Source organism: Necator americanus, chromosome X (genome assembly GCF_031761385.1).
Source record: "Necator americanus strain Aroian chromosome X, whole genome shotgun sequence".
NCBI lineage: Eukaryota > Metazoa > Nematoda > Chromadorea > Rhabditida > Ancylostomatidae > Necator > Necator americanus.
The window spans coordinates 5,015,431-5,042,435 of NC_087376.1; the positions used below are offsets into that span (position 1 = coordinate 5,015,431).

The 27,005-nt window shown below is 38.1% G+C and overlaps 4 protein-coding genes across 8 annotated transcripts; 1 reads left to right on the forward strand and 3 right to left on the reverse strand.

The window, feature by feature from the left end:
• Positions 1–5,517: 5,517 nt before the first annotated feature.
• On the forward strand, positions 5,518–7,431 carry RB195_021504 (uncharacterized protein; the record flags this gene model as incomplete). 2 transcript variants are annotated; one of them, XM_064208280.1, is made up of 4 exons in its annotated part: positions 5,518–5,580; positions 6,430–6,492; positions 6,582–6,736; positions 7,347–7,431. In XM_064208280.1, the coding sequence occupies 4 exons, from the start codon at positions 5,518–5,520 to the stop codon at positions 7,429–7,431; spliced, it is 366 nt and encodes a 121-aa protein (XP_064064161.1). The 2 variants fall into 2 exon arrangements, with proteins under 2 accessions (XP_064064161.1, XP_064064162.1); XM_064208281.1 differs by lacking the exon at positions 5,518–5,580 and having other exon boundaries at positions 6,436–6,492.
• Positions 7,432–11,665: 4,234 nt separating this feature from the next.
• On the reverse strand, positions 11,666–11,896 carry RB195_021505 (uncharacterized protein; the record flags this gene model as incomplete). The annotated part of the gene is made up of 1 exon (XM_064208282.1): positions 11,666–11,896. One exon carries the CDS (start codon positions 11,894–11,896, stop codon positions 11,666–11,668), a length of 231 nt encoding a protein of 76 aa, XP_064064163.1.
• A 668-nt stretch (positions 11,897–12,564) lies between these two features.
• RB195_021506 (uncharacterized protein) lies at positions 12,565–25,034 on the reverse strand (the record flags this gene model as incomplete). Of its 4 annotated transcripts, none has more annotated exons than XM_064208285.1 (12): positions 12,565–12,645; positions 12,714–12,883; positions 12,942–13,065; positions 14,696–14,800; positions 14,872–14,964; positions 15,050–15,130; positions 15,995–16,157; positions 18,639–18,751; positions 18,818–18,935; positions 19,730–19,856; positions 20,944–21,124; positions 25,020–25,034. In XM_064208285.1, the coding sequence occupies 12 exons, from the start codon at positions 25,032–25,034 to the stop codon at positions 12,565–12,567; spliced, it is 1,371 nt and encodes a 456-aa protein (XP_064064164.1). The 4 variants fall into 4 exon arrangements, with proteins under 4 accessions (XP_064064164.1, XP_064064165.1, XP_064064166.1 ...); XM_064208286.1 differs by having other exon boundaries at positions 14,687–14,800; XM_064208284.1 differs by having other exon boundaries at positions 12,942–13,071; positions 14,687–14,800.
• Positions 25,024–25,398, reverse strand: RB195_021507 (uncharacterized protein; the record flags this gene model as incomplete). The annotated part of the gene is made up of 1 exon (XM_064208287.1): positions 25,024–25,398. The coding sequence occupies one exon, from the start codon at positions 25,396–25,398 to the stop codon at positions 25,024–25,026; it is 375 nt and encodes a 124-aa protein (XP_064064168.1).
• Positions 25,399–27,005: the final 1,607 nt, after the last annotated feature.

The following is a 27,005-nucleotide window of genomic DNA, read 5'->3' on the forward strand; positions in this document are numbered from 1 at the left end:
AAAATTAAGCGGAGAAAACAGAATTCCTAAACAGATACACACATCAAAATTACTTATATAATAACAATTACTGAAAAAATGTGATTGTTCTCCTATAAATCTACACTGTTATGTATCTATTTACCGTACGAATTATTCATATGTGAAAATTAATTTTGCATTAAAAAATGTACGGTAGACAAAGGAGAAGGTTCAAGACTCCTCTCAAAAGCATTTAAAACGTGGAAATCTGAAACTAAACGTTGTATACATGAACATAGGGATAGAATGAACATCAGACAAATGGATCAAGGTTCAGAAAAACGTGGATTTTCGTTGTAACATGGCTGTTGGTACAAGTAGGCGTCTTGATATAAACAAAATATCATCATTTATCTTGTACATATTCATGTGAACTAAATTTTGACTCTTTTTAAACCTATGCAGTAAAAATTAGTTGAGTAAAGTTTTACGAATAAAAATACTTGAAGTCGGAGATAGAAAAAATATCGGATTTGAAATCGATTTTAGCTTGGACAAACTCACGAGTGCCTTCCCTTCCCTCCTATGGATTTCTATAATGTTTAAAGTCCACGGAAAGTGAGTGTGAAGGTTCAAAGATAAATAAATTTTGACGTAATTACTTGCAACTCTATCTATTGGATTCTGTGAAGGAGCTGAACTAGTTTCACGTGCAATGAACTATAATGGACAATCTGCACGTGCTCTATTTTCCCATAGGTACACTTATAAATTATTGGAACACGCAAGGGACGGAAGCAAAAAATTGCTCGATGCCAAATATATTGAAATATTATGAAAATATTCTATTTTTTTAATGTATAGACAATATTTACTTATTGAAGAAGCATAATTTCTCTATGGATTTTGAGAGTACTCATTTTTTAAAGTAAGTCTTACTAGAAAAAAAAACATGCGATAAAAGATTCTAGTCATAATTTAAAATGGGTGTCTGATTTTTTTAAAAAGTGGATTAATTTTTAGTTCTGTGTTTAAATGTATTGGATTCTATGATTGTTAAAAATCGAGGATTTGAGGGAAGAGGTTTGGATAGGACTGGGCATCCGTCCATGATATCTATTTTCACATAGCTACTGCAGGTTTTTTTTTCTCGACGTTTCTGGCGAGTTATTGTGTTTCACTTGTGTCTGTGAAATGAAACCATCGGTTATCCATGAAAATTTACATTCTTCTCGTAGTGTTCGGGAAGGATTTTAGTGGATAATCAAGTTTGAAGCATAAAATTAAAATCGTACCAAAGAAGTGAATAGACTGAAGTCAGTTGTAGTTATTCGACGTTTTGATGGTCGGAATGTCGTAATTGCGGCTGACGCAAACATGTACATATTTCTGGACAAAATGACGGTGACCTTGCTGCGATAAAATTCTTCAGTGAATTGACGTTGATTCCTCGAAACTACCGTATAATATATGGATGATGAAAATGCGAAATTTTGGGAATATAATGAATTTTTTTTTGGGAATAGGAAATAATATAATATAATGAATTTTTTTTAGAAATAGAATATTGGGAATTTTGGGAATGGGAATATGATAATGATAATTCAGGTGAGTTGATCAGATAGGTATGGGTGACATGAGGTAGCTGTGATTGCGTTGATTGAGGCATCGTGACTACGTTACACCGCAATTGATATTACACAATGTGTGTGACGGGAGGGGAACTCACTTGATTTTAACTCATTCCGTGATTGAATACCACATTGAAGGATTGGTTGTGGATTGTTTAACGTGTCAAAGTACAGCCGAACGATTGTAAGAGAAGTACGTTGAGTAAACAGATGCACCCGCATCTCTGCCAAATGCAATTTGATCCGATGAGAAACAATTGGAATAATCCGGACAGATGCTAGGAAATAAATAAATATTTTATTTTCTTGGAATTTTTTATATGAATATTTCCTAGATATATTTTATCTGAAAATATATATTAAACAATACAATATAATATAAAATAACAATATACAATATAATATAAACACATATTACTTTCTTATGCTTTCATTGAAGTGAACATGGGGGCGCTTCCCAAGTGGATTAATTGACGCCAGAAACTTTATCCTTTTTATCCTTTATGCTTTCATTTGAAGTGGATTCATCCGAATTCGCAACAGACATCACTGTTATAAGAGAAACTTTCTCCGGAATCCTCTGAATTCCAACCAAACTCTTTCTTTTTGGTTATCCTAGGGAAAAATGTTGCTAACAATTGTAATAATGCCCTAGGGCTATAATACCTCAGTATCTATGTAGATTGGATCATTTTCTTTCTCTTCTTCTGTTAGTTTTCATCGGTTACAAACAGATTGAGCACTGAAGTAGACAGAAATAATAATAAAATTAAATTTTTATAATTTTCAAGTGAATAGCTTTGAGATAACCCAAAAACAATCATTTAAATAAGCCTCATAACAGTTATTAAAATTTTCTCAATGCTACAGCCGGTTCTACAAGTGAAAACCGTGAAAAGAGAGAGCGTGTAACTAAACTCGTTTCCTTTTGTTTTCTTTTTCCGAGAAAAAAAAAACCTTTTCAATACGACAAAGTTATGATGACTTTAACAAGACAAAATCTATAGAAAAGAAGTCTCAATTATAACAATAATCCTTCCTGAAGATGGAAGAGGAGTAATTTCATCCGTGAAAGAACTGATTAGTACCAGTAATTATGGTAGAAGTAAAGTGAAAACCTGTAACAGGGTAGCAGCAGTAGCAGTAGCTCCGATTTGTTGAGTCTGGTTCTTGTTAACTGAGAGAAAGTGAGAAGAAGCATTTACTGAATAGTTTCTTGTTCAAATAGAAGATCCACGAAAATCTATTGATAATATGTATTTGTCAAAATATGTCCTGATTTGGTAGTCAAATACTCAATGAAAATAAAAAACGTGATTTAAAACGGCAAATTTTGAAATCCATGAGGCAACTAAGGAAAGGAATCCGAGGTGACAAAAGAGACGATCTTGAAGGGAGCTTGATACTCGGTGGAGTACAGTTGAGTTACAATTTCCGATTTTTCTAAAAAGTATTGTCCCAATTTTTAGTGAAAGATCACTAGAACAATAATAGTAATATAAAAAGAAAAATAGGGAATGATTACAGAATCCCTAAAATCCCCTCCAATTCTTTTTTGAAGCCGTACTAATAAATAATTAAAAGATCTTTGTATGAGTCTGAAGAGTCGAAAGGATATAGGATAGGTATGATAGGAGTCCTGAAGACATGGACACCATTTACAAGTACCGTCCTGACATCCGTATCTCTTTTATCCACCATGTTCCATAATGATTGCCAATAGAACACAGTAGTAGATGATTAGGAACCAGTTATGGATAGTAGGTAATTACGATTTGAAGTAGAGAGTACAAGTGAAACTACCAGAACTCTCGTATTTCGTTTTTCATTTCAAAAAAAAGTCGTTCAAAAGAACAAACTTAAGCAATGGAATACGGTAGCAATTTACTACCGGCTGAAATTGTTCCCCGTAAAAATGTAGCTTCCTAAAGTTTGTTCCTTACGATCTCTTTATTTGACTAGAAGAATCCACTTAAAGAGAGAGGATACAGTTAAAATTTGTGAAAATTTTACAGGAAAAAGATTGGAATTAGGAAAAATTTATACATTTGTTAACCAGCTGATTTTTTTTTTCTGAAGACAGATCAAAGATATAAAAAAATGCACTTGATTTGTATTTTTTCTTCTTTTCAGGACTCCACTGCAAATTTATTACTGGCATTACTTTTTAATAAAAAATAGTCAAACTGAAGTTATTTGCATTTCCAACTTTTGTTGGTTTCCTTAAAGTTGTTATTTTCTCCGCCTTAATCAATATAATGCACAAATGATATATAATTTAATATATATTATATATATATATATATATATATATACAAATACACATAAATATAAATATATAAATGATTTTTTATTAATATATTTATATATATAAATATAATATATACAAAAAATTAAGGCATTACACATTAAAGACTTGATGATTACCACTAAATATAGTTTTTTTGGATAATAAATGTTCAACATAGCACGGATTATGGAGCAAGGATCATTTGTTGCGAACCAGGAGATAAAATACTAAAGAGCAAGTCCTATATGTTTAAATAATTAAAAAAAGAAGTAAAAGAATTAAATGTGACTTCAAATAAGATTTCTGGTTTTTTAAATTGCAACTGGATCAATGAAAGAAATATGTATTATTTGTTATTCTATAAAGAAGGAATTAAAAGAAAACCAAGTCTTAGGATCAATGAGTTTTATCCAAGTGGTTTCACAATGTATTAGGTTGTCCCATAAATTTCTTTCCACAGTTTTCAGCACTTTAATTCACAGGATAAAAGAATAAAATAAAAGAAAATAAAATAGAATAATAGAATAAAAGAATTCCTAGGACAAAAGAATCAACAATCCATCACATTGTTGGAGACATACAACATACCGCTGACTGTATTGCTCTTTGGATTTTCTTTGTTGTCGAAGAAGAAGTAAAATTATTAGAAAAGTAAAAAAAATATAGGGCACTTTTAATTAATCCTGAAAAGCAGCTGAACAGCTCACATCTGCTAAAATTTTCAAGCAGGAGCCTGTAAAAGAGGTACTTTCACTTAAGGAAGGGAATTCTCGGCAGGTAAACAATGAAATGTTCCGGATGGTTACATGGATCGTGTGTGCGCAAACGGTAGAGGTTACACTCCAGAATTGTTTTTCTTGCACAGTTATGTCGTTGAAGTTTAGTGACTTGAACGTTCATAACATCTACTAATAACCACTGTTTGTCATTTGTAAGAATGAGTCGAAATCCATCATTCCTTGGAATGAGCGTCAGTGCAGTGCCGGAACATTTCTTCTATAATTTTGTTCTCTTTTTATAAGTGAAACTTCTAAACCTTAAGAGAAAAAGACAGCAGTCCCATTGTCTCTAAAACTCCTGGATGATTACGTTGATGAGATCCAAAAAAAAACAAAACCCTTGGATTGTTTCTTATCTATGCATTCTTTAAATATGATTTTTAACATGGTAATAGTCTACAAAAAATATCAGTTTTCCCAGGATGTGCTGTTTAAGTTTTGCTAACTCTATGATTATTTTATTCGGACCACAACGTTAGATAGTGACTGCATTAATCCTAAGCAAATCCAGAATCGCAAAGGTATACACATCTAATCTACAAATCAAAAATAAATAATAATAATATGAATAGTAATAATATCAAGGCAATACTAGTAAAATATAGATACATAATGACAAAAACCGTACAATATTTAGAAATAATTAAAATGATTACTGCTATATCTATGTTTTTTTTAAAAGAAAGATATATTTCTTCTGCCAAAATTAACTCCTCTTTTTTTTTATTCACAATCAGCCACAAAATAAAATGGTCTCACATAAAATTAAATTTTTAGATAAAGTTGTGTATTTGGAAAAGAATATCAATATATAAAAATATGTCCGTGCTGCTACAAGTAACTTTCACCTCAACAAATGGAAATGTTACCTCTATTCTCCATGACGATCAACTGTAAACCGCACTACTCTTATTGTAAGGTAATTTTAAAGGTAAGAGTTACTTTACATGTAATTATACGTTTTTCTGGAATATATAGTTGATTTCTATTCTCTAATGAACTCTTTAAACCCCTTTTTGCAAGGATTTGCAGAAACGCTGACTTTTCGTGATCGAGGAAATGTCATTTTTTCACTCGTGATTCTGTTTAGATCGTATCATCAAGGAAGGAAATGACTGCAAGTCATTTCATGTATTTTCGCATGTTATCACTTTCTTAACTTCCAGACTTTTACGTTTTTAAATTTTCTTATTTAAATTTGGTATTGAAGAAGCGGTGCAGGTGCATTTATTATTCAATTTAATCAGATTAAAAATTAACGAATACAGTAACCCGTGTTGTGAGCTTTTCGCGCTTATGGTTCACACAAAATAAGTAATGAGATACAGATAGATGTAATAGTTTCATTACTTATTTTTTATGACCTACAAGAGCAAAATGCTCACAGAATGAGTTACTGTATCCATCATTTTCCTCATGTGGATGTATGAGATTTCATGTTAGTTTAAAATTAAAAAACTCCAGTAAGTCAATTAACTTTGCAATTTGTCAGATAGTTGTCAGATTAAGGGTTTTTCTTTCAGTTCCTATATGGGTCTAAAAAAATCTGAACTTATTTTCTTCTGTTTTGCAAAAAAAAAGCTAATTGAAGGGGTCCTATCAAAATATGTTGACCGCAGAAATAAAACTGATGCACAACAGTTTCAGAATCTACCATATGAATCCTAGAAGTTTTCTGGAAGTGGTTCAAAAGCTTTGATCAGAGCATAATGTCAATATCAAAAAAGATGAATTTTGTAGTTTTGTCCAGTGATGGATTTCTATTTAGGCTAACATGTACCTCAGTTCTTCAGTTAATGATCGGAAGCGCGGAGAAAGTGAGCAGGCTCAGGTATGGAATATTTTTATTCCCTGTGCATCTGAAATCTGATACAAATATGTTTTGTTTTTTTTGTTTTGGTGTAACAATTTTTTTTTTAGCAAACTCGAGCTGAAAGAGATTTTGAAAATTGTGAAAAATGTCGAAAAGCAAACGAATTCGCCATACCGCCAATGTATTTCACTTGTCCGAATCACGTTATGGTGCTAGTATGCCCAATATGTCTGGATCATGAAGCTGATTTTCATTTACCTGAGTGAGTTTTATTGAATTATTTATTTTTAAAACTACTTCAAAGAAGTGGATCAACTCCTGGATTTTTGAAATACACTATTAGTTAGCAGTAGAAGTTCTATGTAGTTGATCACTGTCATCTTTTTCTCTTTTTGTTCTATTCTCTTTACATCTACATCCTCAATCAATGTTAAGCTACGTATTCTCATCCGTAAAAAAATTTGAAATTTTGTAAGGGGATAACATGAAAGGGACAGATAGGTTTTTTATTTTAATTTTGATTAAAAGTTGTTGGAGTCTCCGGCATTATTTATAATTTCCTTCCCTAGTATTGTGCAAAAAAGCATTGTGAAATGAAGATGAGCACCTATACCTATAAATTGAAATAAATTTAAAAATGTTATAGGATAATCAAATTTTCAATTAACTGCATTAAATGTCAAATAGTGGATTCTCAAACATGACAATGAGATGAATCCTGGATATCATGCCTACACATCATTCCACAAAATATGTACTACGTGCATAGAATTTGTGGATATAGTTCTTTCTGGAATTCTATTATTTTTTTCACTTTTATTTTATTATTACATCTATTATTTTATTTTATTTTTTTTAATACTTTTTTACAGGAATTGTCCGTCTGCACGTTCTGGTGAGCCAACAACACAGAATCCGAAGGTTATCTTTGTTCATAGAGATATCAAAAGAAACTGAAGTACTGGTATTCATGGTAGTTGAATTCAAAATCTAAGTAGTACAAGGAATACGAACAAATTTTAATTGCTCTAAAATATTTTCCATAATTTCTTCCAGATATCGCTGCTCTTGATTGTATAATCAGATACGTATTTATCTAATGTTTCCGAGGAAAAAATCCTGAGATTTTTACTTTTGTCATATTATAGCGACAACAATGAAGATTATGACTATATTTCCACTCAGTGAAAACAGTCAACAGCACATTTCAACATTCCTACAGTTTCTAACATCATTATTGTGTTATTATCAGGAAACTATTCTAGAAAAAATCCTTATGTCAGAAAAAAAACCTCTTAAAAAAACACAAGAAACAAAATCAACTGATCCAGGAGAACCATTAAAATCACTGTCTGAACTCGATCAAACTCTTTGAAGGATAGGAAGCACTATATACATATATAGAACTGTATACACTTTAAATATAAATAAATAAATAAGATAATTAGTTAATTAATAATAATAGTAATAATAAATAGATAAATACAGAATTTCTTAACATTCGCCTCAGATCAGCCATTTATACGGGATGTTTAATTCAACTGCTTAAGAAAAATCAAGTTCCTGGGAGAAAATCCTCGACAGTTTCGAAACGAAAAGACTGAAAATCCACTTAATGTGCTTAATACTTACCTTCCAGACAATTTTATGCATTCAGAATGTTAAAGTTACATTCGTTAACTATGACAGACATTTGAACAAATCTATAGGCAATATTCTCAAAACGAAATTATTTGCATTACATCACTTTTTTGTTTTTTATTATTTCATCTTATTTATTTTATTTTATTTGAATTTTTAATCAAAATTGTGGAAGAATTTGATTGAATCTATTCAAAGTTGCTTTTGCTCTTTCCTGAATATCATGGATGTTAGAATTATTTTACGGCCTATTCAATGATGTACTAAGCTGCTTGATGTACTTTTTAGGAAATGAGTTTCGACTCGGGCTACGCCAGCCGGGCCTAGTCACGATGGATAAAAAAGAGGCCAGATGGTAGTGCCAACTGTTGGCGTTCCTCGTTTTTTTTTCAGATTTTAGCAGATATATGTAAAAATTAGACAAATTTTTACTGTAGTTAAAATTACTACACTTCTTACGCTATAAAATATAAGTGGAACTGTACGGGGATTGTTGGAAAATTATTAAATTTACTTCGATTTGCTCAAAATGCAGCATTCGGAAAAAAACTTGACTGTAAAACTATACGAAAAGTCGAGGCAACATTAACACTTCCAGACACTACATTAATTTTTTCTCTGTGTTCAGGGTATCCACTAAAAAAAGAGGAAAGCTACTAACTAAACTAAACTAGCTAATTAAGCCAGTAACTAAAGTAACACTGGTAACTGACATTTGAAGAAACGCAACATCCTTCATACTTCATTTTCGAAGTTAAAATGTCACTTTTCTCGAATTTATCCCTTAGAACTCCGCTGAAGGTAAAAATTTACGAAGACGTAAAATAGTTCGATAGTTGAAGTTTAGGATAATGGAATATAAAGAAAATCATCTGTTGAGATTATAAGGAAATTATACCATTGTTGAATGGATCATCATCCTGAGATCGATCACAAATTGATAATGTTCGTCATGGATCACGTGGAACCTTAGCTCATTTTGGCGCCGTCGAGACCTCATGAATGCACAGATGACGTGTACGGCAACCTGAATGTCAGGATTCTTGAAGACGTAATTATAGTGGACAATAATTCTTTTATATATATTATAGATATATCTAAAATTTCAAGTTTTTTCAATTTCAAATTTTTCTAAAATTTATTCAAATAGATACGTCTAAAATTTCAAGTTCCCATTCCTTATTACCTTATCTATAATATATAATTTATCTAAAGTCTGTCCATTATTACATCAACAAAATATTGTTGCTATTACTGTAATTGAATACATATTTTAATAACCGGTTTATTTTCTACCTAGGTTTATTTCCTTAGGCACTCAGTAATCCTTCTGATCCTAGCATTCTTCGTATTCGAGAAAGGATCATTTCGTTCAAGGATCTGCGGTTTCTTTTCCTATAAATAGACGCTAGTAAAGTAATAAATGTTTTAAATATTAGAAAAATCAAATATGCAACAAAACCAAATAAAACTAAGCAGAACCATACATATGTGTTACTTTTGAAAACACCGAAAAATGCATCGAGATTTAAGGCATTCAGGAGCGCAAAAACATCCAGAAACACATCATTCATCAAACAAGGAACTGAATAGGGGTATTATCAGTGAACAGAACACAAGAAATAGGCAAAAGAACGCAAAGGAGCGATAATAATTTCAGGATTAAAATTATTTAAAGGCAATTTTTTTCATTGGATCTCAGCTAATCGCGTACATCCATCGTTATCCATATGAGATTAGATTCAAAGGACTACGTTACTACTTAGAACAACGTCAAATTTTTAAATCTTACAGTTATGACTGTGTTTGTTGCTGTTTTTGAAATTTTTTCACCAAATTTTGACGACAATCCACTTATATATGTTGTATACATATTCGAGCGATTTTCTTGAAGATTTTAGCACATAATTTTCTGGATAATACAGAGAGTAATGTGCTGTAACAAAAAGGTATTCCTAATCTTCAAAGAAAAGAAGCAATTTCTTATTTTCTTAAAATTTGGGACCTCGAAAAATAACTGAAGTTAATACATAGCTTTTAGTATGATATCCTTGTTTCCCGTTGTGTTATATGAATAAGAGAGAAAGTGTATTGGAAATCGATAATCCATTGAAAAATTATCAAGTAGTCCAATAAGCTCAGGATTTAATCAGAATATGAGACGATTACACCATATACAAGCAAATTACGAATTAATACAGAATGAATATGTATTTATAGAATCTGCAAACGTTTTTTTTTCCTTTTCTCGGGGAACTTTCAAGGATTTCCGGATTTTTTTCTTCTTTTCGAACTACATATCATTTCAATGCGATCGCTGACAATGATTGTTGGATGAATTTCTGGATAAAAACAAAAAAAAACGTGATCTACGTGGTCTTATCGAGAGAATTTGTAATGAGTTTTTTCTACATCAGTCATCTTTCACGGTGGTTGAACATACAATTAAACAGTTAAATGCGAATGAAACCGGTTAAATCAAATATAAGACTAATTTTAAAAAAATGTTCAGCATCGAAGTACATTTTTTATTCCAGATGATCCAATACTGCTTATTCTAAAACTTTTACTTCTGTAAATAAGAAAACGTAGGACTCCCGCATTGTAAATATATACATACACCCCTATTTTAATGTGCGTGCTCTTTTTTTCCTAACATTTCGTATTTGACTCATAGCTTCTATACAGAGAAAATTCTCCCACACAATCATGGATAATCATGGATGATCCCGTAGTATTAAAATAACCATCGTTCGTTTATCTTCAATATTGGATCATTGTCAAGATTAAGAGTGCGAACAACTGCGAATAACTTTTTTTTTTGAATATTAGTCGTTTTGAAGTAAAATATTCATCTCCTTGTAGTCAATTTTACAGTGGACCGCCAAATTCCTAATTTGTGATCCGGAAAAATTTCTGATATTGGTCAAATCCATTTCATTTTTGGCAACAGAAACTCTTGTTAGTCAGCTTAAAAAGTCATAATAAACCTGATCTCTACCAGCGGCGTCCTAAAAACCATATACTTAGTATAACTGTCACCAAGTTTCAAAAAAATAAAAATTTAAAATTTCATTTATCTTGCTAAAAAAGGTAATCATGGATGTTTTATCTTCTGCGGGATAGTCTCTCATGTCAAGTCTACTCATTCTCATTTTTTTTTAAAGTTTTACTTTTCTTTCCAAGTTATCCTCTTCTTATTGTGATTAAAATTTGACTTTTCAACCAGAGGGAAAGAATTAATTAGAAATAAAAAAGTTCTAACGTAGTGATGGAGATCGGAGATGTCTTGGCAAAAGATTACAGTAATCCAACTTCATTTTATGAATCATACCTAAATTTTTCCCGGGTCATCGTTTCTTACTTTTACCTCTCAACATGTTTTTGGTGCTTTTGAGCTCACTAACTAAAAAAATGGAATAAAATAATGACATCAACCAGGTACATAGGATGTGAAAGGGGTTTATAGTACTCAGCCCGTGAATTTTCAGCCCCTCTCCACCAATGTCGACGAGATCTTATTCTGCAAATATGTACATTTCGTTCCAACTCAGACTTCCTCGTGCTCTCTTTTAATAAGGATTATGACTGTGTGCGAAGTCTTAGAATTCCCAGGCTGTCTGCAGATGACGTAATCTCCGCTAAACGTCTGAATCATTCGTGAAGCGAACTCAGCATGACACGACGAGTACATTTGACAAGCTTTATTATAGAAGATAACTGTCACAATGTGGCAAGAGCGACGAATTATTAAGTACGAAGTTAAAGTGGTATGTAGCATGACAACGTGCGATTTGCGGATACGTCGAAGTCGTACACGTCGAGACGGAGGCTTTCACGAAAATCCTTCGGAAATCCGAACAAAAAAATTGGCTGAGCTATTTGAAAACAAAAGCCTTCGACCCAGAATAAACAAATGGCTATATACAACACAACGCGGGTGGAAGAAGACACGAGCAAAAAGAAAAGAACTATTCGATGCAACTAATCCGGAAAAAAAAAGAAAACACTCAGCAAACTATTCACATAACAACATTCTTCAATTGAAAGCAATCTATAAAGTACTCGGTGGGAATTCGAAAAGCATAAGTGAAACAATTGAGGACCATCATTAAAACTCTTCAACTCAATAAAGTGGCTCGAGAACGGACGGGCTAGCACTCTACGTGAGGCTTACGGGATATGAATACGGGAGCTTAAAGGAGGGCGGAAGAGGAAGAGGGCAGCGACAAATATAAGAATTTCTTCAACGAGAAAAAAAAATATATGGGTATCAGCTAGACTAGAGCCATACGCGGCGAGAAGGCACTCCCACAACACGGATTAAGAATTATTTGACCCGGATAAGTTACGAGGGTACGTGAGTACAGAAAGCGATAGCGCGAAGAATGACGTAAGGGCGATGACGAGAAGCACTGAGAATGACCTTCGTTATCATTATCGTTTTCATCACGCGAACAACTTCTCCAACTTCTCCACCATGCCCGTCTGCATGCGCTTGCACTTTGCGCGACGATTTTTAAACCAGATCTAGAAAATCTCATCACGAACGCTGCAAAAAAAGACATAACTATCGTAGGAGAAAAAAAAAATCGAACCTTAACATTATGTTGGCTAATATGTGGATAGTTCTCCCGATAAGGGCAACCATTCAACATTTGTGTGTATTGGTCGATTTGCATCCACGTTGGATGTGGATTCTCTTCGAACCATTTCTCCAGAATCGGCAGCTCAGTCAATGGATCGAACATTAAACGTGAACGAGCAGCTTAAGCAATGTTAATCAGTTGCAGATGATATTATTGTGTGAGGAGTCCATCCTATACCTTGTGAACCGATTCCCATCCCTCCAATATTATTTCCAATTGTGAGGTCGTTTGGGATATGTTTTGGTGAGGAGCTTGCAATCGAGTTGATAACAGACAGGTCAGGTGACGACGCAGTCGATTCCTGAAACTATTTTTGAGATAAATTCACTGTTTAGTAAAGGGAACGAAGAAATATGTAACTGAAACTGTTCACATATAACACATATTACACTTTGTAATGAGCGAATGCCGAGTGCGTGGGTGGTTGGATAAGAAGGGACAGAAATTGAAGTTTCTTTCCTGGATTGTCTAGGTTAGCGGCTACATTTTCCAATGAGAGACCGTATGCTCATAAATTTTGGTCGCCCTGTATTTAGCAGGACAACTTTTCTGGTCACAGGAATTATTCACTTACCAATATTATTAGAAATAATGATAAACCATCAATAGAGGGAAGATTTCAAGAAAAGTGTCAAGAGGTCATCTTTTAAAATGGAACTTGCAATTCCAGCTTTTTTCAGGATCCAGGAACATTCCAATAATTTACAAAAAAAAACTGCAATCGGCGATTATAATATAGTATAGAATAGTTCTGAGCAAAATCCATTAACAGAAGAAAAGAGGATAACTTTGAAAAAACACTCGGAGGAGAAGGAAACGGGAAAATTTAAATTTATACGCAATTACGTAATAAATCCGCTATGTAAACAGCATACGTTTGCACTTTTACGCATATTGCTCGAATTCTAAACGCTAAAGATTACTCAGAAGAGACTCCAGAATATGCGGGACTACCATATGCGTTCCATTATCCTCCGCAATCGCTGATCTTCAAAATCCATGCGAGCACTAGTAATCCTATTAGGAAATTGAGGCGTGAATCGCGACGTCTGCACAAAGCCTCATGGACACTCTCCGTACATAAACGTCAATAGCTTCTTTCAAAATCAAGTATTTAAACTAGCTCTATTAATTAAAGTACTCTTCATTCTCCTTAATCCCTAAACCTCATTATGAGTACAGTAGAGAAAAACTTGAGGAAATTCACCTCATTTTTGGATGAAATTGACAGTGTAATCGAGTGGCATTTTAATTCTACTTCACAACGAGTTTTCAGCTCATTTTTGCACTTTTGTTGTCCCGAGGAGCTTCTGGGAATCACCACAACTATCGTTCCCCGCCTAAAACTGCTCCTCCTCGCATACTGTACTTTTCAAATGAGCATCGGGAGCGGTTTGGTCCATAACAATTTCTTTGTTCACGTCAAAAACTCGGTCTCAGAGGTGTTTGGCGGCATGCCGACCTCTATGATAAAGCGATGTCGCACTCAATCGGGAGTGAATAGTCGTTATAAGGTGCGTGTTCTCGCTCTCACGATTTCTGCCTAATGTCTGGGGGTATGTGAACGCGATTTCGCCCCCTTTCGTTTCACTAGCATCCATCTTGAAATCCGAACGTCACAAGGTCATATCGCCAGCCCCCACCAACACCTTACCTCAGATAACATCTAGCCATTACGAATAAGCCGCTGCTAAGGTCGGACTCGGAGAGGGAGGAGAATGAAATTCGCGCCGAATAGACTGGACTTGCGCGCGTTGCGACGGCCGAGTTTGCACTTTCTAGCGGTTTGTACTCTCACATATTTGCATGATTCGGCCGGTGTCGAATAGACCATTTAGTTGAAGTGTTCGGCGCCTAGTTGAGATGTGCGGAATTGTCGTGAATGAGAAAAGGAAGAGGAGAGGGAAACCGAACGCTCTTACCTCACCAACCTGCTTAATGTGGGGGAACGTGGACATTTCTGCGCCATCACTATTGCTGTGCACTTCGTCATCATTCGGCGTCGGCGAGTCGGAACCGCCATCGATGCGACTCTCCTGTAAAAGGCGATCATGTATTTTTATCCGGAAACACATTTAAATCATCCCAATAAACGAAACGCGCGTACATCTCCATTTGTGCTCTTTTGACAGCTTTCAATCACGTTATTGAAGTCGAACTTTGGCCGAAAATCTGTCAGCATTGTTGGAATGCTGGGCACCTGCAAAAATTTGAATATGCTGCTAAGACGACCGAAGGGGGAGAAAAAAACCCGAGATGACAGGCATTGCTGAAAAATCATCCACCTGTTGGTTAACCTGTGTGTGAGCGGCGGCTAAGGCTGGCCGACGGGTGGATGCTCGTTGATTGGCAAACCAGTTACAAATCTGAACAATAAACTTAACGCAATGAAAGGCAAATTGTCCCGAACAGAAGATAAAGGGTAAATGCAGAAGAAACAAACTGAACAGAGGTTTTCGAAGTGCTTAAAATAGCATTACAAAGACTATTACATCAAGAACATTAAAAACTATTGAAACAGGTAAATGATTTTTATGATTTTAAAGTCATATGAAAATTTTATGTTAAAAGATTAAGGGTTTCTGTTCGTTGTGTTTTTTTTCGTTTCATTCACTGAAAACAACCGTTCTTTCCTTGCCGTACTTCTTCGTTTTTTTTTTTGTTGATTAATTAGATTTCGGATTAGCCAGGATATGTAATCAGAATGTAAACAAATGGTTGTACTATGGACAATTGTTGACACGATCACAAAAGAATATCCAGAAAATATCAACCAATTTGTATTTACCAAGCTCATGTTTTAAAGACATAAAAGAAAACGTCATCTCTCTAACATCAATCCTTCTTGTTTTTTCTTTTAAATGATACATTCCTGAAATGTCAAAAGATTTCTTTCTGCAAAGTCATATTGCTTGAGAATGCTACTTTTCATTAAGATGATCAGGAAATCACCTTGAGAAAATCATTCGATACTTCTTGTCGTTATAAGTTTTTATCTTTCGCTACTCGTTATTGATTAAAAAAAATGGCTTTTGATGGACTATCAAGAGAAGATAAGCGATCAGCTATTAGGATCTTGTGTGACAGGTGGCAACACCAGGAAAAAAAATGAAGATTATTTTTTATTAGTGATGATCTTCAGATTGTACCTTAATTTTGAAACCAATTCCTAACTGAAATGAATTTATGATTTACTCTAATTAGAGAAGTATCATCCTGAAAAAAAATACCTGTTGATAGCTGATCTTTTGATGATTTCGTCGATAACTGCTACTATTCAGGATATTCATATAATTCAATAGTTTTTGCCGACTTGGACTTGAATCCGCTTTAAACCATTTCTCTAATTTCGGCACCTCGAACAGTTGATTGAACCTCGTTTGAGAGATTGGACTGAAATAGGAAGGAGATGTTGTCAAGATTGAAAAATGAGAATATTTTCATTCCTCATCATCCTTCTACCGCACATTCTCGGTCGCATTTAACACAATCAGGTACGGTGCAGATGTGTGCGTGCTACACAATACAGTACTTTGATCAGCAGTTTAAAACGCTCAAAGATGTTTTCTATGTATGATGACTGTACATTTAAGGAATGACGATAACATCATTACTTGTAAGTAGGCATGTTAGATCCCAAATGTTTCACGATCGTACAATGTGTGCTGTCCGTTAGTGATGTTTACAAAGAGACAGAGAGAGAGAGAGAGTGAGAGTCTATTGGCAGTGGTGTTAGGATGCGCTCCGGGGTTTCCCACAGCTATCGGCAGCGCCGCTTTGTAGTCCTCGATCAGATACAAAAAAGGGGTTGAAAGCTGAATGCGCGACGAGGCATCCTACCCAGTGGAGAGGAAAGTGCCTGAGACGATGAGGACATTCGAGTGATTTTAACCTCACATTACAAACAACATCTACAGATTCCCTTCGACAACCGATACCATGACGATTCCACTGAAGAAGGACGCGTCATTTTCATATAAAGAGCTTCCGAAGGAATATGACTCAGTCCTATTTCAACCAACTAACACAAAACATCGAAATCATTGATTGAGGCTGACGTATCCACCAACGCATTCCAAAACATAAAATAAAACGAAAAATCCTCTCATTCAGTAGCTTTTCAGAAAACGTAGTGGATTACGTTGTTTACGCTAACCGATACGTCGGACCTCCATCTTTCAACGCCCCTCTAACCCCCTCTTTCGTCTCTCAAAATCAGATCGATAATCTACATGTATACACACACACGTACGTATGGAAGTGATCCTGGCGGGTCGCGGCTTATCACAAACATTCCTCTGCCCATACCCCGCTGTCCAAAACAGTCAAATCCCGATCGATTGATGGCAGTGATCGATTGACAGGGTTCAGGAAGCGTGTAGGATCCGATCGATGAGAAGTGCTGAGAAGCTGTTGAATAAACAGCCGCTTTCTTCGACATTTGCATATCATATCATGCAAATTGGATCCAGACTGGCACTACATTGTTGGAATGTGGATTGCGCGACAAGCCGGCAACAAATGCTGCACACACACTCACCCGCACACGCACCCATCTGCAGTTCTCAGGAGTACTGCGGGTCCGGACGCTGTGAAGGATCTCGGGGGTCCAGCCCTGTTTACAGCGCAGTGTAAGGACTTTCGAATTCAATCAATCGCTCTCCAGTCGCTGTGGCTGACTCGAGTTATCGCCCCGCCATTGGGGAGAGGGGAGCCGCATTACGCAAGAGATTCATACAAGGAACGAGTTTCCGGGGGCGAGATTTTCGCTTTCATGCAGGTGTTTGACAGGCATCTACGAGAGAACACCGATGAGAAGCGCAGACGCAGACAGAGGACGTACCTCGGCACCTGAGATGCGCGGCGGAGGAGAACGTTGCCGTGCGTCTGTTTCTCGAGAGCGACTTTCGCCCTCACAGACCTGTTTCTCGAACACCATCGCGCTTATCTGACTAACTCTCGAAGACACAAAAGCAGCAAGGAAGAGTGGAACCGTTTTGGACGATGCTATAGCCCCGGCAAAACAATCTAATTCACCTGTGCCAAGACCTGTCGAGAAAACGAGTTCTCCTACCAGCGTCTCTCGAGATCACTTAGCCTTGTATGGCAAGGCGCCAATTATCCAGCGTCAGAAACACGCCACAACCACCATCCACCACTGCCGTGTGACAAAAACAGATTCGCGAAAAGCGTGCAAACATCGACTTTCGAACTCTCACCCAATGTCAGGATCGAGCGCCGAGAGAATGAGCGTCAATGTAGACGACGGAGCGTGTGTGGACGACGCGTTCTGATCCGAGTGCTGTTGCCTCCTCAGCCAATTTCCCCTATCCTAAGCGAGATAATCAGCGGTGTGATTGGCTGCCATTCGAATACGCCAGGAAATTGGGGTGGCCGAGGCGCGCCTACCGTATCCGGGCCGCTAGTTGATCCCGATGGCCTAGTCATATCCACATTTTCCCGGATCATTTATGTAGTCGCCCGCTCGTCAAACTATAACCATGGTGTGAGGCCTGTGTGACAATATATACAAATACACGGCCAGCCTCGGCCGAAGGCTTAACTTCAGCGTCAAATAGTGGAATAGCTTCGGGATCGGGGCGCAGCACATCGTCCACACACTCCGCTATCCACATACTATTCGTTTGCGCTGCACGTCTGCGAACTCGGCTATCCCTCATTGCCTCACCGACGCTCTTGCCTCACATAAGCTTATCCATCTCAAAGCACAACAGACAGCCGCTCACAACTTGCCGGGATTACGGTAGACTAACAAGATTATCGTAATCCGCTCCAATGAGGGATATGCGGCATCGCGTGTTTGTTTTACGGATTAACGTATTCGCAACGTCGTTAAATGAATTGTCTACTTACCTTCTTCGTTCGTCTCCTTGGTCGAGGGTCTCGAGCCACTCGTTGATGGAGGTGATCTGTTCATGGTTGAGCATGGATGGATCGTCGCCGGCGATTACTTGACTGATCAGTTCCTGAAAGGAGAAACATTTGTGGAAGAATGTCAGAATGAGAAAAGACACTCCGAACGCAATACTAGCCTTGATTTGTTGGTTATCCACACTGTTAAGAATTTGTGGATTTTTCGAGACTGCCGTTTTCAGAAGTCGTTGTTTGAGATCTGTTATACATTGTGTGCTCGCTGAGTCGGAGATGCTTCTAAATATACAACAATAACTTATGATCTTACATTCCCCATTTTTCATCCCGCTTTTTTTTTTCTTCAATCAAAGCGATTTTCTGATTGTATCATTTGTCACAGGTGTTTCTACGGCCCGTTGACATGTTAATCCTTCCTTTTGTTGGCTTTGCTCGTTATCATCAGGTAATAAAAGCTGTCGGCGTATTCTATGCAATGCATGCGTGGACAAGGGATAGAAGGATCGCAAATAATTACGTATTCAAATTCCGTATTCTCGCCGGAAAATCCACAAAACGTATAAAATGAAAACGATACGTAATCTATTGATTGTGTTGGCCTATACTACTAAGCATCTCGATCTCAAAATCAGCTGACCTGTTACGGTTCAGTTATAAGAAGGTCCCGAGACGCGGCTTACGGTAATCTTGCTATTGCGGAGGTGGATATTCAAACAGCGTGCGGATACTACCGTGAACGTGAAAGAAGAGAGCTGTTAGATGTGTTGAAGGGTGAGATTGCAAACATGAGCAGTGTTTGAGAAGTGGCGGTTTGGCGCATTCATGAGCACGAGCTCGAGCTCCGACTTGAAACACAAAAGGCGACAGGTATGGCGCGAGAGCGAATGTGCGCGCGCGTACACAAAGACGGATCGGATTGCGCTGGCGACAATCTTCTGTACATATGCGCAACAAGCGAAAATTGTGAGCGCATATCCAGAAAAAAGAAAGGAGGAACCAATCGCTACGATGACAGCAGCAATTCCTTACAACCCATGTTATTTCGTTTAAAAAAAAATCCTGTAAAAACATACGGTTTCGTGAGAATTCGTAGTGTGATATGACCGGAAATGTCTTTGAATAGTGAATGTACAGTCTCATCTGGATTATCGGTGATCTGTTCGAACGGTAATGCCTTCCAGTTGTTCACCTGTACAAGTCCTGAAATATTTGATATGGCATTTCGTCGGATTGTACTACGCGCACTTCTCCCCTTTATAATGAATGTAAACGTCTTGCTGTCGATGCCTAAATATCTTCTTTTTTTTTTCTCCAAGCGCGGTGCCCCTGTTCGGCAATCGTTTTGAGGAGTTAACCGTGGGAGAGAGGGTGCTAACAATGCACAATAGATTTTGAATGTTATGCTAAGAGTGAGGAAGTGGATGCTTGTCGAATGTGTCGGACAGAAAACGTTTGCATAATATCAAATTTTACAGAAGATATGGTGATTGATGTGATTCAGATTGGTGTGTTCAGTCTCGCGTCTTGTTCTAAAGAATGGGTGCGGCAGCGGCTTGCCTCTCTTGTCGTTAAGCGAATAATCTCGGTAACAGGTTCGAGTATGTAACACAGGGGCCAAAGAAAACGGCATGCGCGATCGCATCTCGCTAGATTTTACAACGATTGCGCAACTGAAAGGGAAAGGCTCAAGCCATAACAGGTTCTGCCCCCCCCCCCCGAAGGAGTCGATGGCAGCGAGGCGAAAACTCGCGCATACACGCTCACATGCCGAATTAACGACACATCACGGGGATCTCGAACAATAAGTGGAAGATGCTGTGACAGTACTTGACGACGACGCCGCCGCCACAGAACACATCCAGAAAGTTTGCCGAAATCGATTCGCTACACTTGCTGGGCGCCCCTAGAACGAATGTTTCGAGGCAATAATCAGTGTCGACACACGTGCTGTGTGTTGAGAAGACAAGGAACGGGGGTGAGGACAGAAGAGGACTAAGGATTTCGGCGAGTGCCATCTGGGCGAGTGTCAAAAATAGGCGACGGAGATACACTGACACGGACAATAACACGCACACCACATGACGATGCGCGAAAGACGCGCGCGCGCGTTTAACGGAATCGGAAAAATTAGCAAACTTGGAAGGAATCAGGAGGAAGGAGCAAGTGAGCAAGAACAATGATATCGTGAGAGCTACAGGCGAATGAATGCATCGAATTTTTTTTACGAATCGTTGAAAGAACCATACGAATTGAAAACCAACTACACAGGAACGAAATAAACGTTTACCTCGAGCGTTCAGAGCAAGTTGTGGATGTCCGAGCGCAGAAAGCACCGTCTCCACTAATTGACTCAACACTGTAGCACCGGATACAATAGCATAGGTGTCAACCAGTATATGACCGTCGTGAGCGCATGAAAGACAATGCTGCGCCCGAACCGTTTCCACCGCCACCCGTACGGGGAACATCTGTAACGGCGATCTCGAGTATGACTTTGAAAGTTCAGAAAAAGAAACAATGTGTGGAAGCGAATATAGCTGAGCAATTGAAAGTCCCTTTTGTGAACGTGATAAAGATTGCAAGTGTCGGACACTTCCCGAAAATGCCATGCACAAGGGGCAAGCAGCAAACGCTTGTCGGCGTGCGATCAAGAGATAAAGAAGTCACATAAGCCGGAGAAACGAGGAAGAGGGCGTGCTGGAAGAGCGGGATCCGATCAAAGAACTCGCTAATACATGTGAAAAGCACAACCAGAAACGATAATAACGATAAAGTGCGCAGAAAAAAAAAACCGTTGTGCATACCTTTGAGATATAAGGATAAGAAGAAAATAGCTCAACAATTGACAGGGATAATAAGAATAGAAGGGCGTAAATGAGGTAAGGATATCGGAGTTACTGTATTGACGAAAAGGTCAGACCGGCTGGATCTTGGCAACCGACTGGCGCGGACCGGAGCGATTAGCCTAGCCTGAACCCCGCCCCCAATCGTCCCCGCCCTCGAAAAAGCCAATCTCGACACGGCACAACCCGAGATACGATTATCGTATGCCAAAACCAGCTCAAACTTGGTGCCGACCGAAACTCCGACCGCTCGAGAAGCTTCACGTAACGCACGCACGAATACGCTTAACAACTTCACTACGTTCAACGACGTGATCGCTGTGCGGAGGTGGTGTTTCGTCAGTGGAACAGATAATCTCAATTTATTCGAAACAAACTCGAAAATAGCATGGATTTCAGAACCATCAGGATCTTGAATAATACTTTAACTAGGATTCCTATTTGCACTACATCCCTCAGGGACCCCTCGTTTCGTTGTTAAATTCCCAACAATTTGCTGTAATGAAAGATATAGGGGATGTATGGATGCCAAAACGCTCTTCGATGAGGTATTTTGTTCGTAATCGGCAGTAGCATGATTGAGAACAGTTCGGGATTGGTCGGCGAGGAGCGAATCTGCGCGGCAAAACGCAACGGGTTTCAGTGCCCCCCGTGTTTTTGCTTAAGTTCAAGACGGGACGCGCGACACAGCGCAGATAGAAGTGATGCCACCCATCACAACGAATGCGATTATGTGCGAGGAGGTAGAGTCTGGAGGAGGTACGGGGAGGAGACTTTGGCTACGTGCTTAGAGTCTTAAGACAGCAGCAGATGCTCAATGAAGACATGCGAGACACGCGTTATGTACATCCAGATAAGATAAGATACGTCGCACTCGAAGCTGTTACATTCTTCATTGCTGTTTAGTGCATCAGATGAGAGGTAATTACGAAAAATCGTTATTACTGGCATTGAAAAAGTCCAAAATACTGGAAGAAATCTAGTGCAAAAGCTCGCTTTGAGAGGCAATGAATCGTAAATCTAAGCTGCTAATCGAGATTGTTAATTGGATGGATTTAGCCGGTGTCATGTAAGCCCGGCAATGCACGCCCGGCTCAAAGCGGGAGGATTACGGAACGACGATGAGATGCCTCAAAACGGATAAAGCACTGCACCCTGCTCATTTCCTTTCTAGTTTCCTCAATAAAACATTAGAGCACATTGAGCCGGTGCACTCGAATCATCAGTACATGTTGTTGTGTGCAGATTCGAAACGGTCAGGTGTGACGGATAATCGCTCCCGAAATTCGGAATGTATTTCCACGATTTCGGGGGGACTGTTCGGCTTATCGGATACTCATTGATTTTGACAACTAGTCAGCCGAGAATTGAAATTTCCATGCCACGTTACGGGTATAGCGAGGTGATAGATAAGGACAGCCTACAGATTTTACTTGGTATCACATTCAAAACAACTATTCGACATCGAGACTGAAGATGGGTGTACAACAAGGAAGAGGAGAAAATCAGTAATGGGTGGTCGATTGGATCACCGATTGATTAGTTTTGATTACTTGGGGATTTGAAAGCGGGTGTTTTGCGGTGGAAGTACACAGAGCTTCTTTCGACTGGGACGTGCCGACAAGCAAACGAGGAGCGGAGGGGATCGAATGATAGAGAGAGAGACTAAGGCATTCGCTATCGTACGTTATCTTTAGGTCAGGCCGCCAAATCGGATCCCCGGCTAATAAACTAGGGAACAAACAGCGGTGCTTGATAAAGCGATGGATTGATACCAAGGCATGGAATCAGATCAATAGCTAAGACGTTCGACAAAACACCCATCACTATCGGGATGGGTGGGGAATTTTTGTGGACAAGATTAGAGTGTTACCTGATTCTGCACCGATTTTGCACAGCTAGCCTCGCCAATACCCGATGACATTGTTGAGGTTGAGAAAAGTGAAAATAGCCTCTTCGAAAGTACATGTCGATTTACCCGAATAAAATCATCCGACGTTCTCTTAAAGCTACGCTGTAGCACTTTCTTCAGAATACCTTTCATTGCTATGCGTGATTCATCAAACCGTATTGAAAACACGAATTTTGCGAGGGGATCCAAAGGATGTTCACTATCAGAAGAGTGCTGTTCGCTGACACCGCCCTACTTTAGAAAGAGTTTAAAATGTTGGAGAAATGGAGAGAACGAGATCTAATAACTACGGAAATAATTATTCGGTATAGTTCATGATCGATTTTGGCATTCACTTCCATACACAGGTATTGTCCGGAACGAGACGCTTGTACGAAGGGTCGACAGTCAAAGAAAAAAGTCTACTTAACATTGTAGCTGAGCTAAATTCTAAAGAGGCATAGGAGTGTGAGGAGAGAAGGTTGAAGCAAAAAGAAACCCTGAGTAGATTGGGGGTGCGCAAACTCACAACTCTCGATGCCCTTCAATCAAACTCAGAACGTTTTCTAACGACTTTTATTGGTCCCCGGAACGAGTTTGCGTGTTCGACTGAGAGCGAAATTCGCCCCGACGTAGACGTCGAGCGCTTTCCACGCGACTCGTGTCGAGATTGCGCAACCTGCTGCTGAAGAGGAGCGGATAAGCTCGAACATGACAAGAAACGCGACAGAGACAGACACACGCGAAAGTTGCCGAAAAACTGGATCCGCCGCCGCCGGAAACATCGCGCATATTATGCGCTTAAATCGCGAGATTGAGGCTCATCGACGCCGGCGTTTCGAGGCCGGCTTCCGTAAGTCGAGTTCGTTGAAGGATACGTGCATCTTCCGCCGCCGCCGCCGCCACCGCCGCTGCCACCACTTCTTCTTCCTGATCTTATGGGGCTCTCTCAACCACATTTGTCATTTAGGCTTGCCACTATGTTCCAATTATCGGAGCGCATGATCAAATCAGAAGATGTCACACGTGAGATTATTACAATGTCGCGTTGCCCGCAGCTCTGTATGAACAAAAAAGGAGAAGACAATCGAAGAGACGAACTAGAAGCGGCGCGGAACCAATGATCTCATTGTTTCCCCTGGCTTCCTCGGGGCCGAAAAAAAAACGCATCCCTTTTCGTAGTGACATAAAAATTCTGCTCTCTCATCCAATAGTCCTCTTCCCACAGCTCTTTCTTCTAATCTTCACGTGACCCTCGTTGATGTTTTGGTGTAGGAGAAAGAGAGGGAAGAGGGGCGATTTCTCGAAAACATGTCTTGGTCTGTCATTGTTGCCCGGGCGGAACAGTCTCACACGGCAGACGAACAGTGGTTAGCCGTATTGCTTGTACATAGGTTCCAGTTCTATATGCTCCCCTCCACCCACCTTCTCGCCCTCCTCTCTTAACCACTGGTCTGCTACCATACATGGTCAACAGCGCTACAATGTACAAGTGTGTAATCTTTGTGACAACTAAAAACGAGCTTCGAATTGAGATGTTTGTTTTGGTGGAGCAAACATTGAAGAGCAGTCGAATTAAACCTTCCTAAAGATTCCAGAGAAAAAAAAATAACAAAAACGCAAAATCACTTTGTTATCTGGCATCCGAACGAAGAACGACGTAATCTGGTAGGGTGTCGTCTCGCTGGGAATGTAAATATGAACATGTTAGCTGTGCGGTGCCTGGCATAATGTATGGACCGACAACTTGAAAGCCGTTCACTGTTCCACAATTAGTACAAGTAATTGGTCGCGACTTACTGCTAACACAGAACGAAGTGAACGAGCCGTTGATGCGTGGGACGTTGGAAGCTGTATGAGCTGATGGTGAGCGAGCGCCGGAAAGCTGTAGGGGATCACTCATCTGAGGCTGATTCATACGCGGCAACGCGGCGTCTTCGTCAGGAATACCAAACACGGCCTGGATGGCATTTATGACGGGCGAAGAGGCGAGGATGAATAGATCCATCGATCGCTCGCAAGAATTCTGGCTACTCACGTCAAAAGACTTCGCTTATGCTTCAGGGAAATCATGTCGCTGACCGATATTTCGGTGACTATCCTGAATTCGGATGCTGGTAGCTGGTAAAGCGCTTAACCTTGACACGAATCTTGAAAGAAGCTGAACATTTTGGATGGCGGATTAGGAGAACTGGATGGTTTGTAGGATAGATCTTGCGTTTTTTAAAAAACAAAAAATTTCCTCATTACAGCGAAGAGTTGTGAGTTTTGCTGTTGATCATTGTTATATGAAGGCAGCAGTGGAGTTCTCGAAAACATCTCAACAAAAGGAGAGGTTTTTTCTTCCTGAAATGCATTGCTCTATGGTAGTGATTAACCAGTGTTTTTCGATGTCAAGCGTACGTGGCTAGACCACAAAGACACTAATTGAAATCGCTTGATAGTCTATTAAGCAGTGCTTATGCCACTTTCGGGACACTTTTTATTAAAAACATGTATAATCAAGATTAAATAGAAATGAGATTCTAAAATCATTTGGATTATAGTTTATGGATAGTATAGTATAGAATCTATAGTAATCGATGAAAAAAGAGATCAGAAATCTACAGTAATAGATAAATAAAGAGATTTTCTATTTCTCCATCACAGTTTTTCTAAACACATCGAAATAGCGATGGTAAATGAATAGGAACGAGAAAACCAGTATAGAACCAAATCAATTCTATTAAAGGTTCTATAAAAACTATATTTTCCAATTCATTTCTAATTACTGCAGATAATTACTCGGGAAAACCGTTTTGAATCCCATAAGAATACGTATCTTAGAAAAATTTTTTGTATTTGAGCATATTTGTTTGTTTTATACGTATTTATTTTTCATTTATTTCAATTCCAAAAGCCACATCTAAATGGGTTTTAACCTGCTATTTGATAATATTTTAAATATATAACAAGTTTTTATTATTTTTATTATGGAAACCATCTGTTCGAGACAATATATTGGTTCAAGGAGAATTTTGAAAAGCTTTGGCACTTCGAATAATACTTGGTGAATCACCACAATAGTTTTTAAGAGTAGTTATGTACGTATTCTTTAGCTGTATCAATTCGAATCTTGTTATTCTATGAGTCAAAGATTGCTTCAATAGCTGAATATATTGTACCTTTCCTGTATTTTGAATGACTTACAAGCAATAACAGATTTTTATGGATAAAAATTATCATTTCCGAAGTTTTCAATTTTCTCCACGGATCCTTCCAGCAAACACGAAGGGAAATTCACGTCAAATTTTTTATTATAGGTATTTTTAAAGGTTTGTAATGGTTTTAAACGAAGATCTCATTAAATTCAGCTTGAAATGAGGAAACGGGGAAATGAGCAGCGAAAATTCTTACTGTATAAAAAATTATACTTGATACCTACTTTTAACTTGGATAAGAATTACTTCCAAAATATGAATGAGAAAATAAAGAAAACACACAACAAGAAAAATTGAGAACTCTGATATCTCAAACCTACCTAAAGCGTGTTATAAATAAATATATTAAGAGATATAAGGAAAAATTGTGTGTATGATATTTTTTTTAAAATAATTTGATGAACTGAGTTGAAGA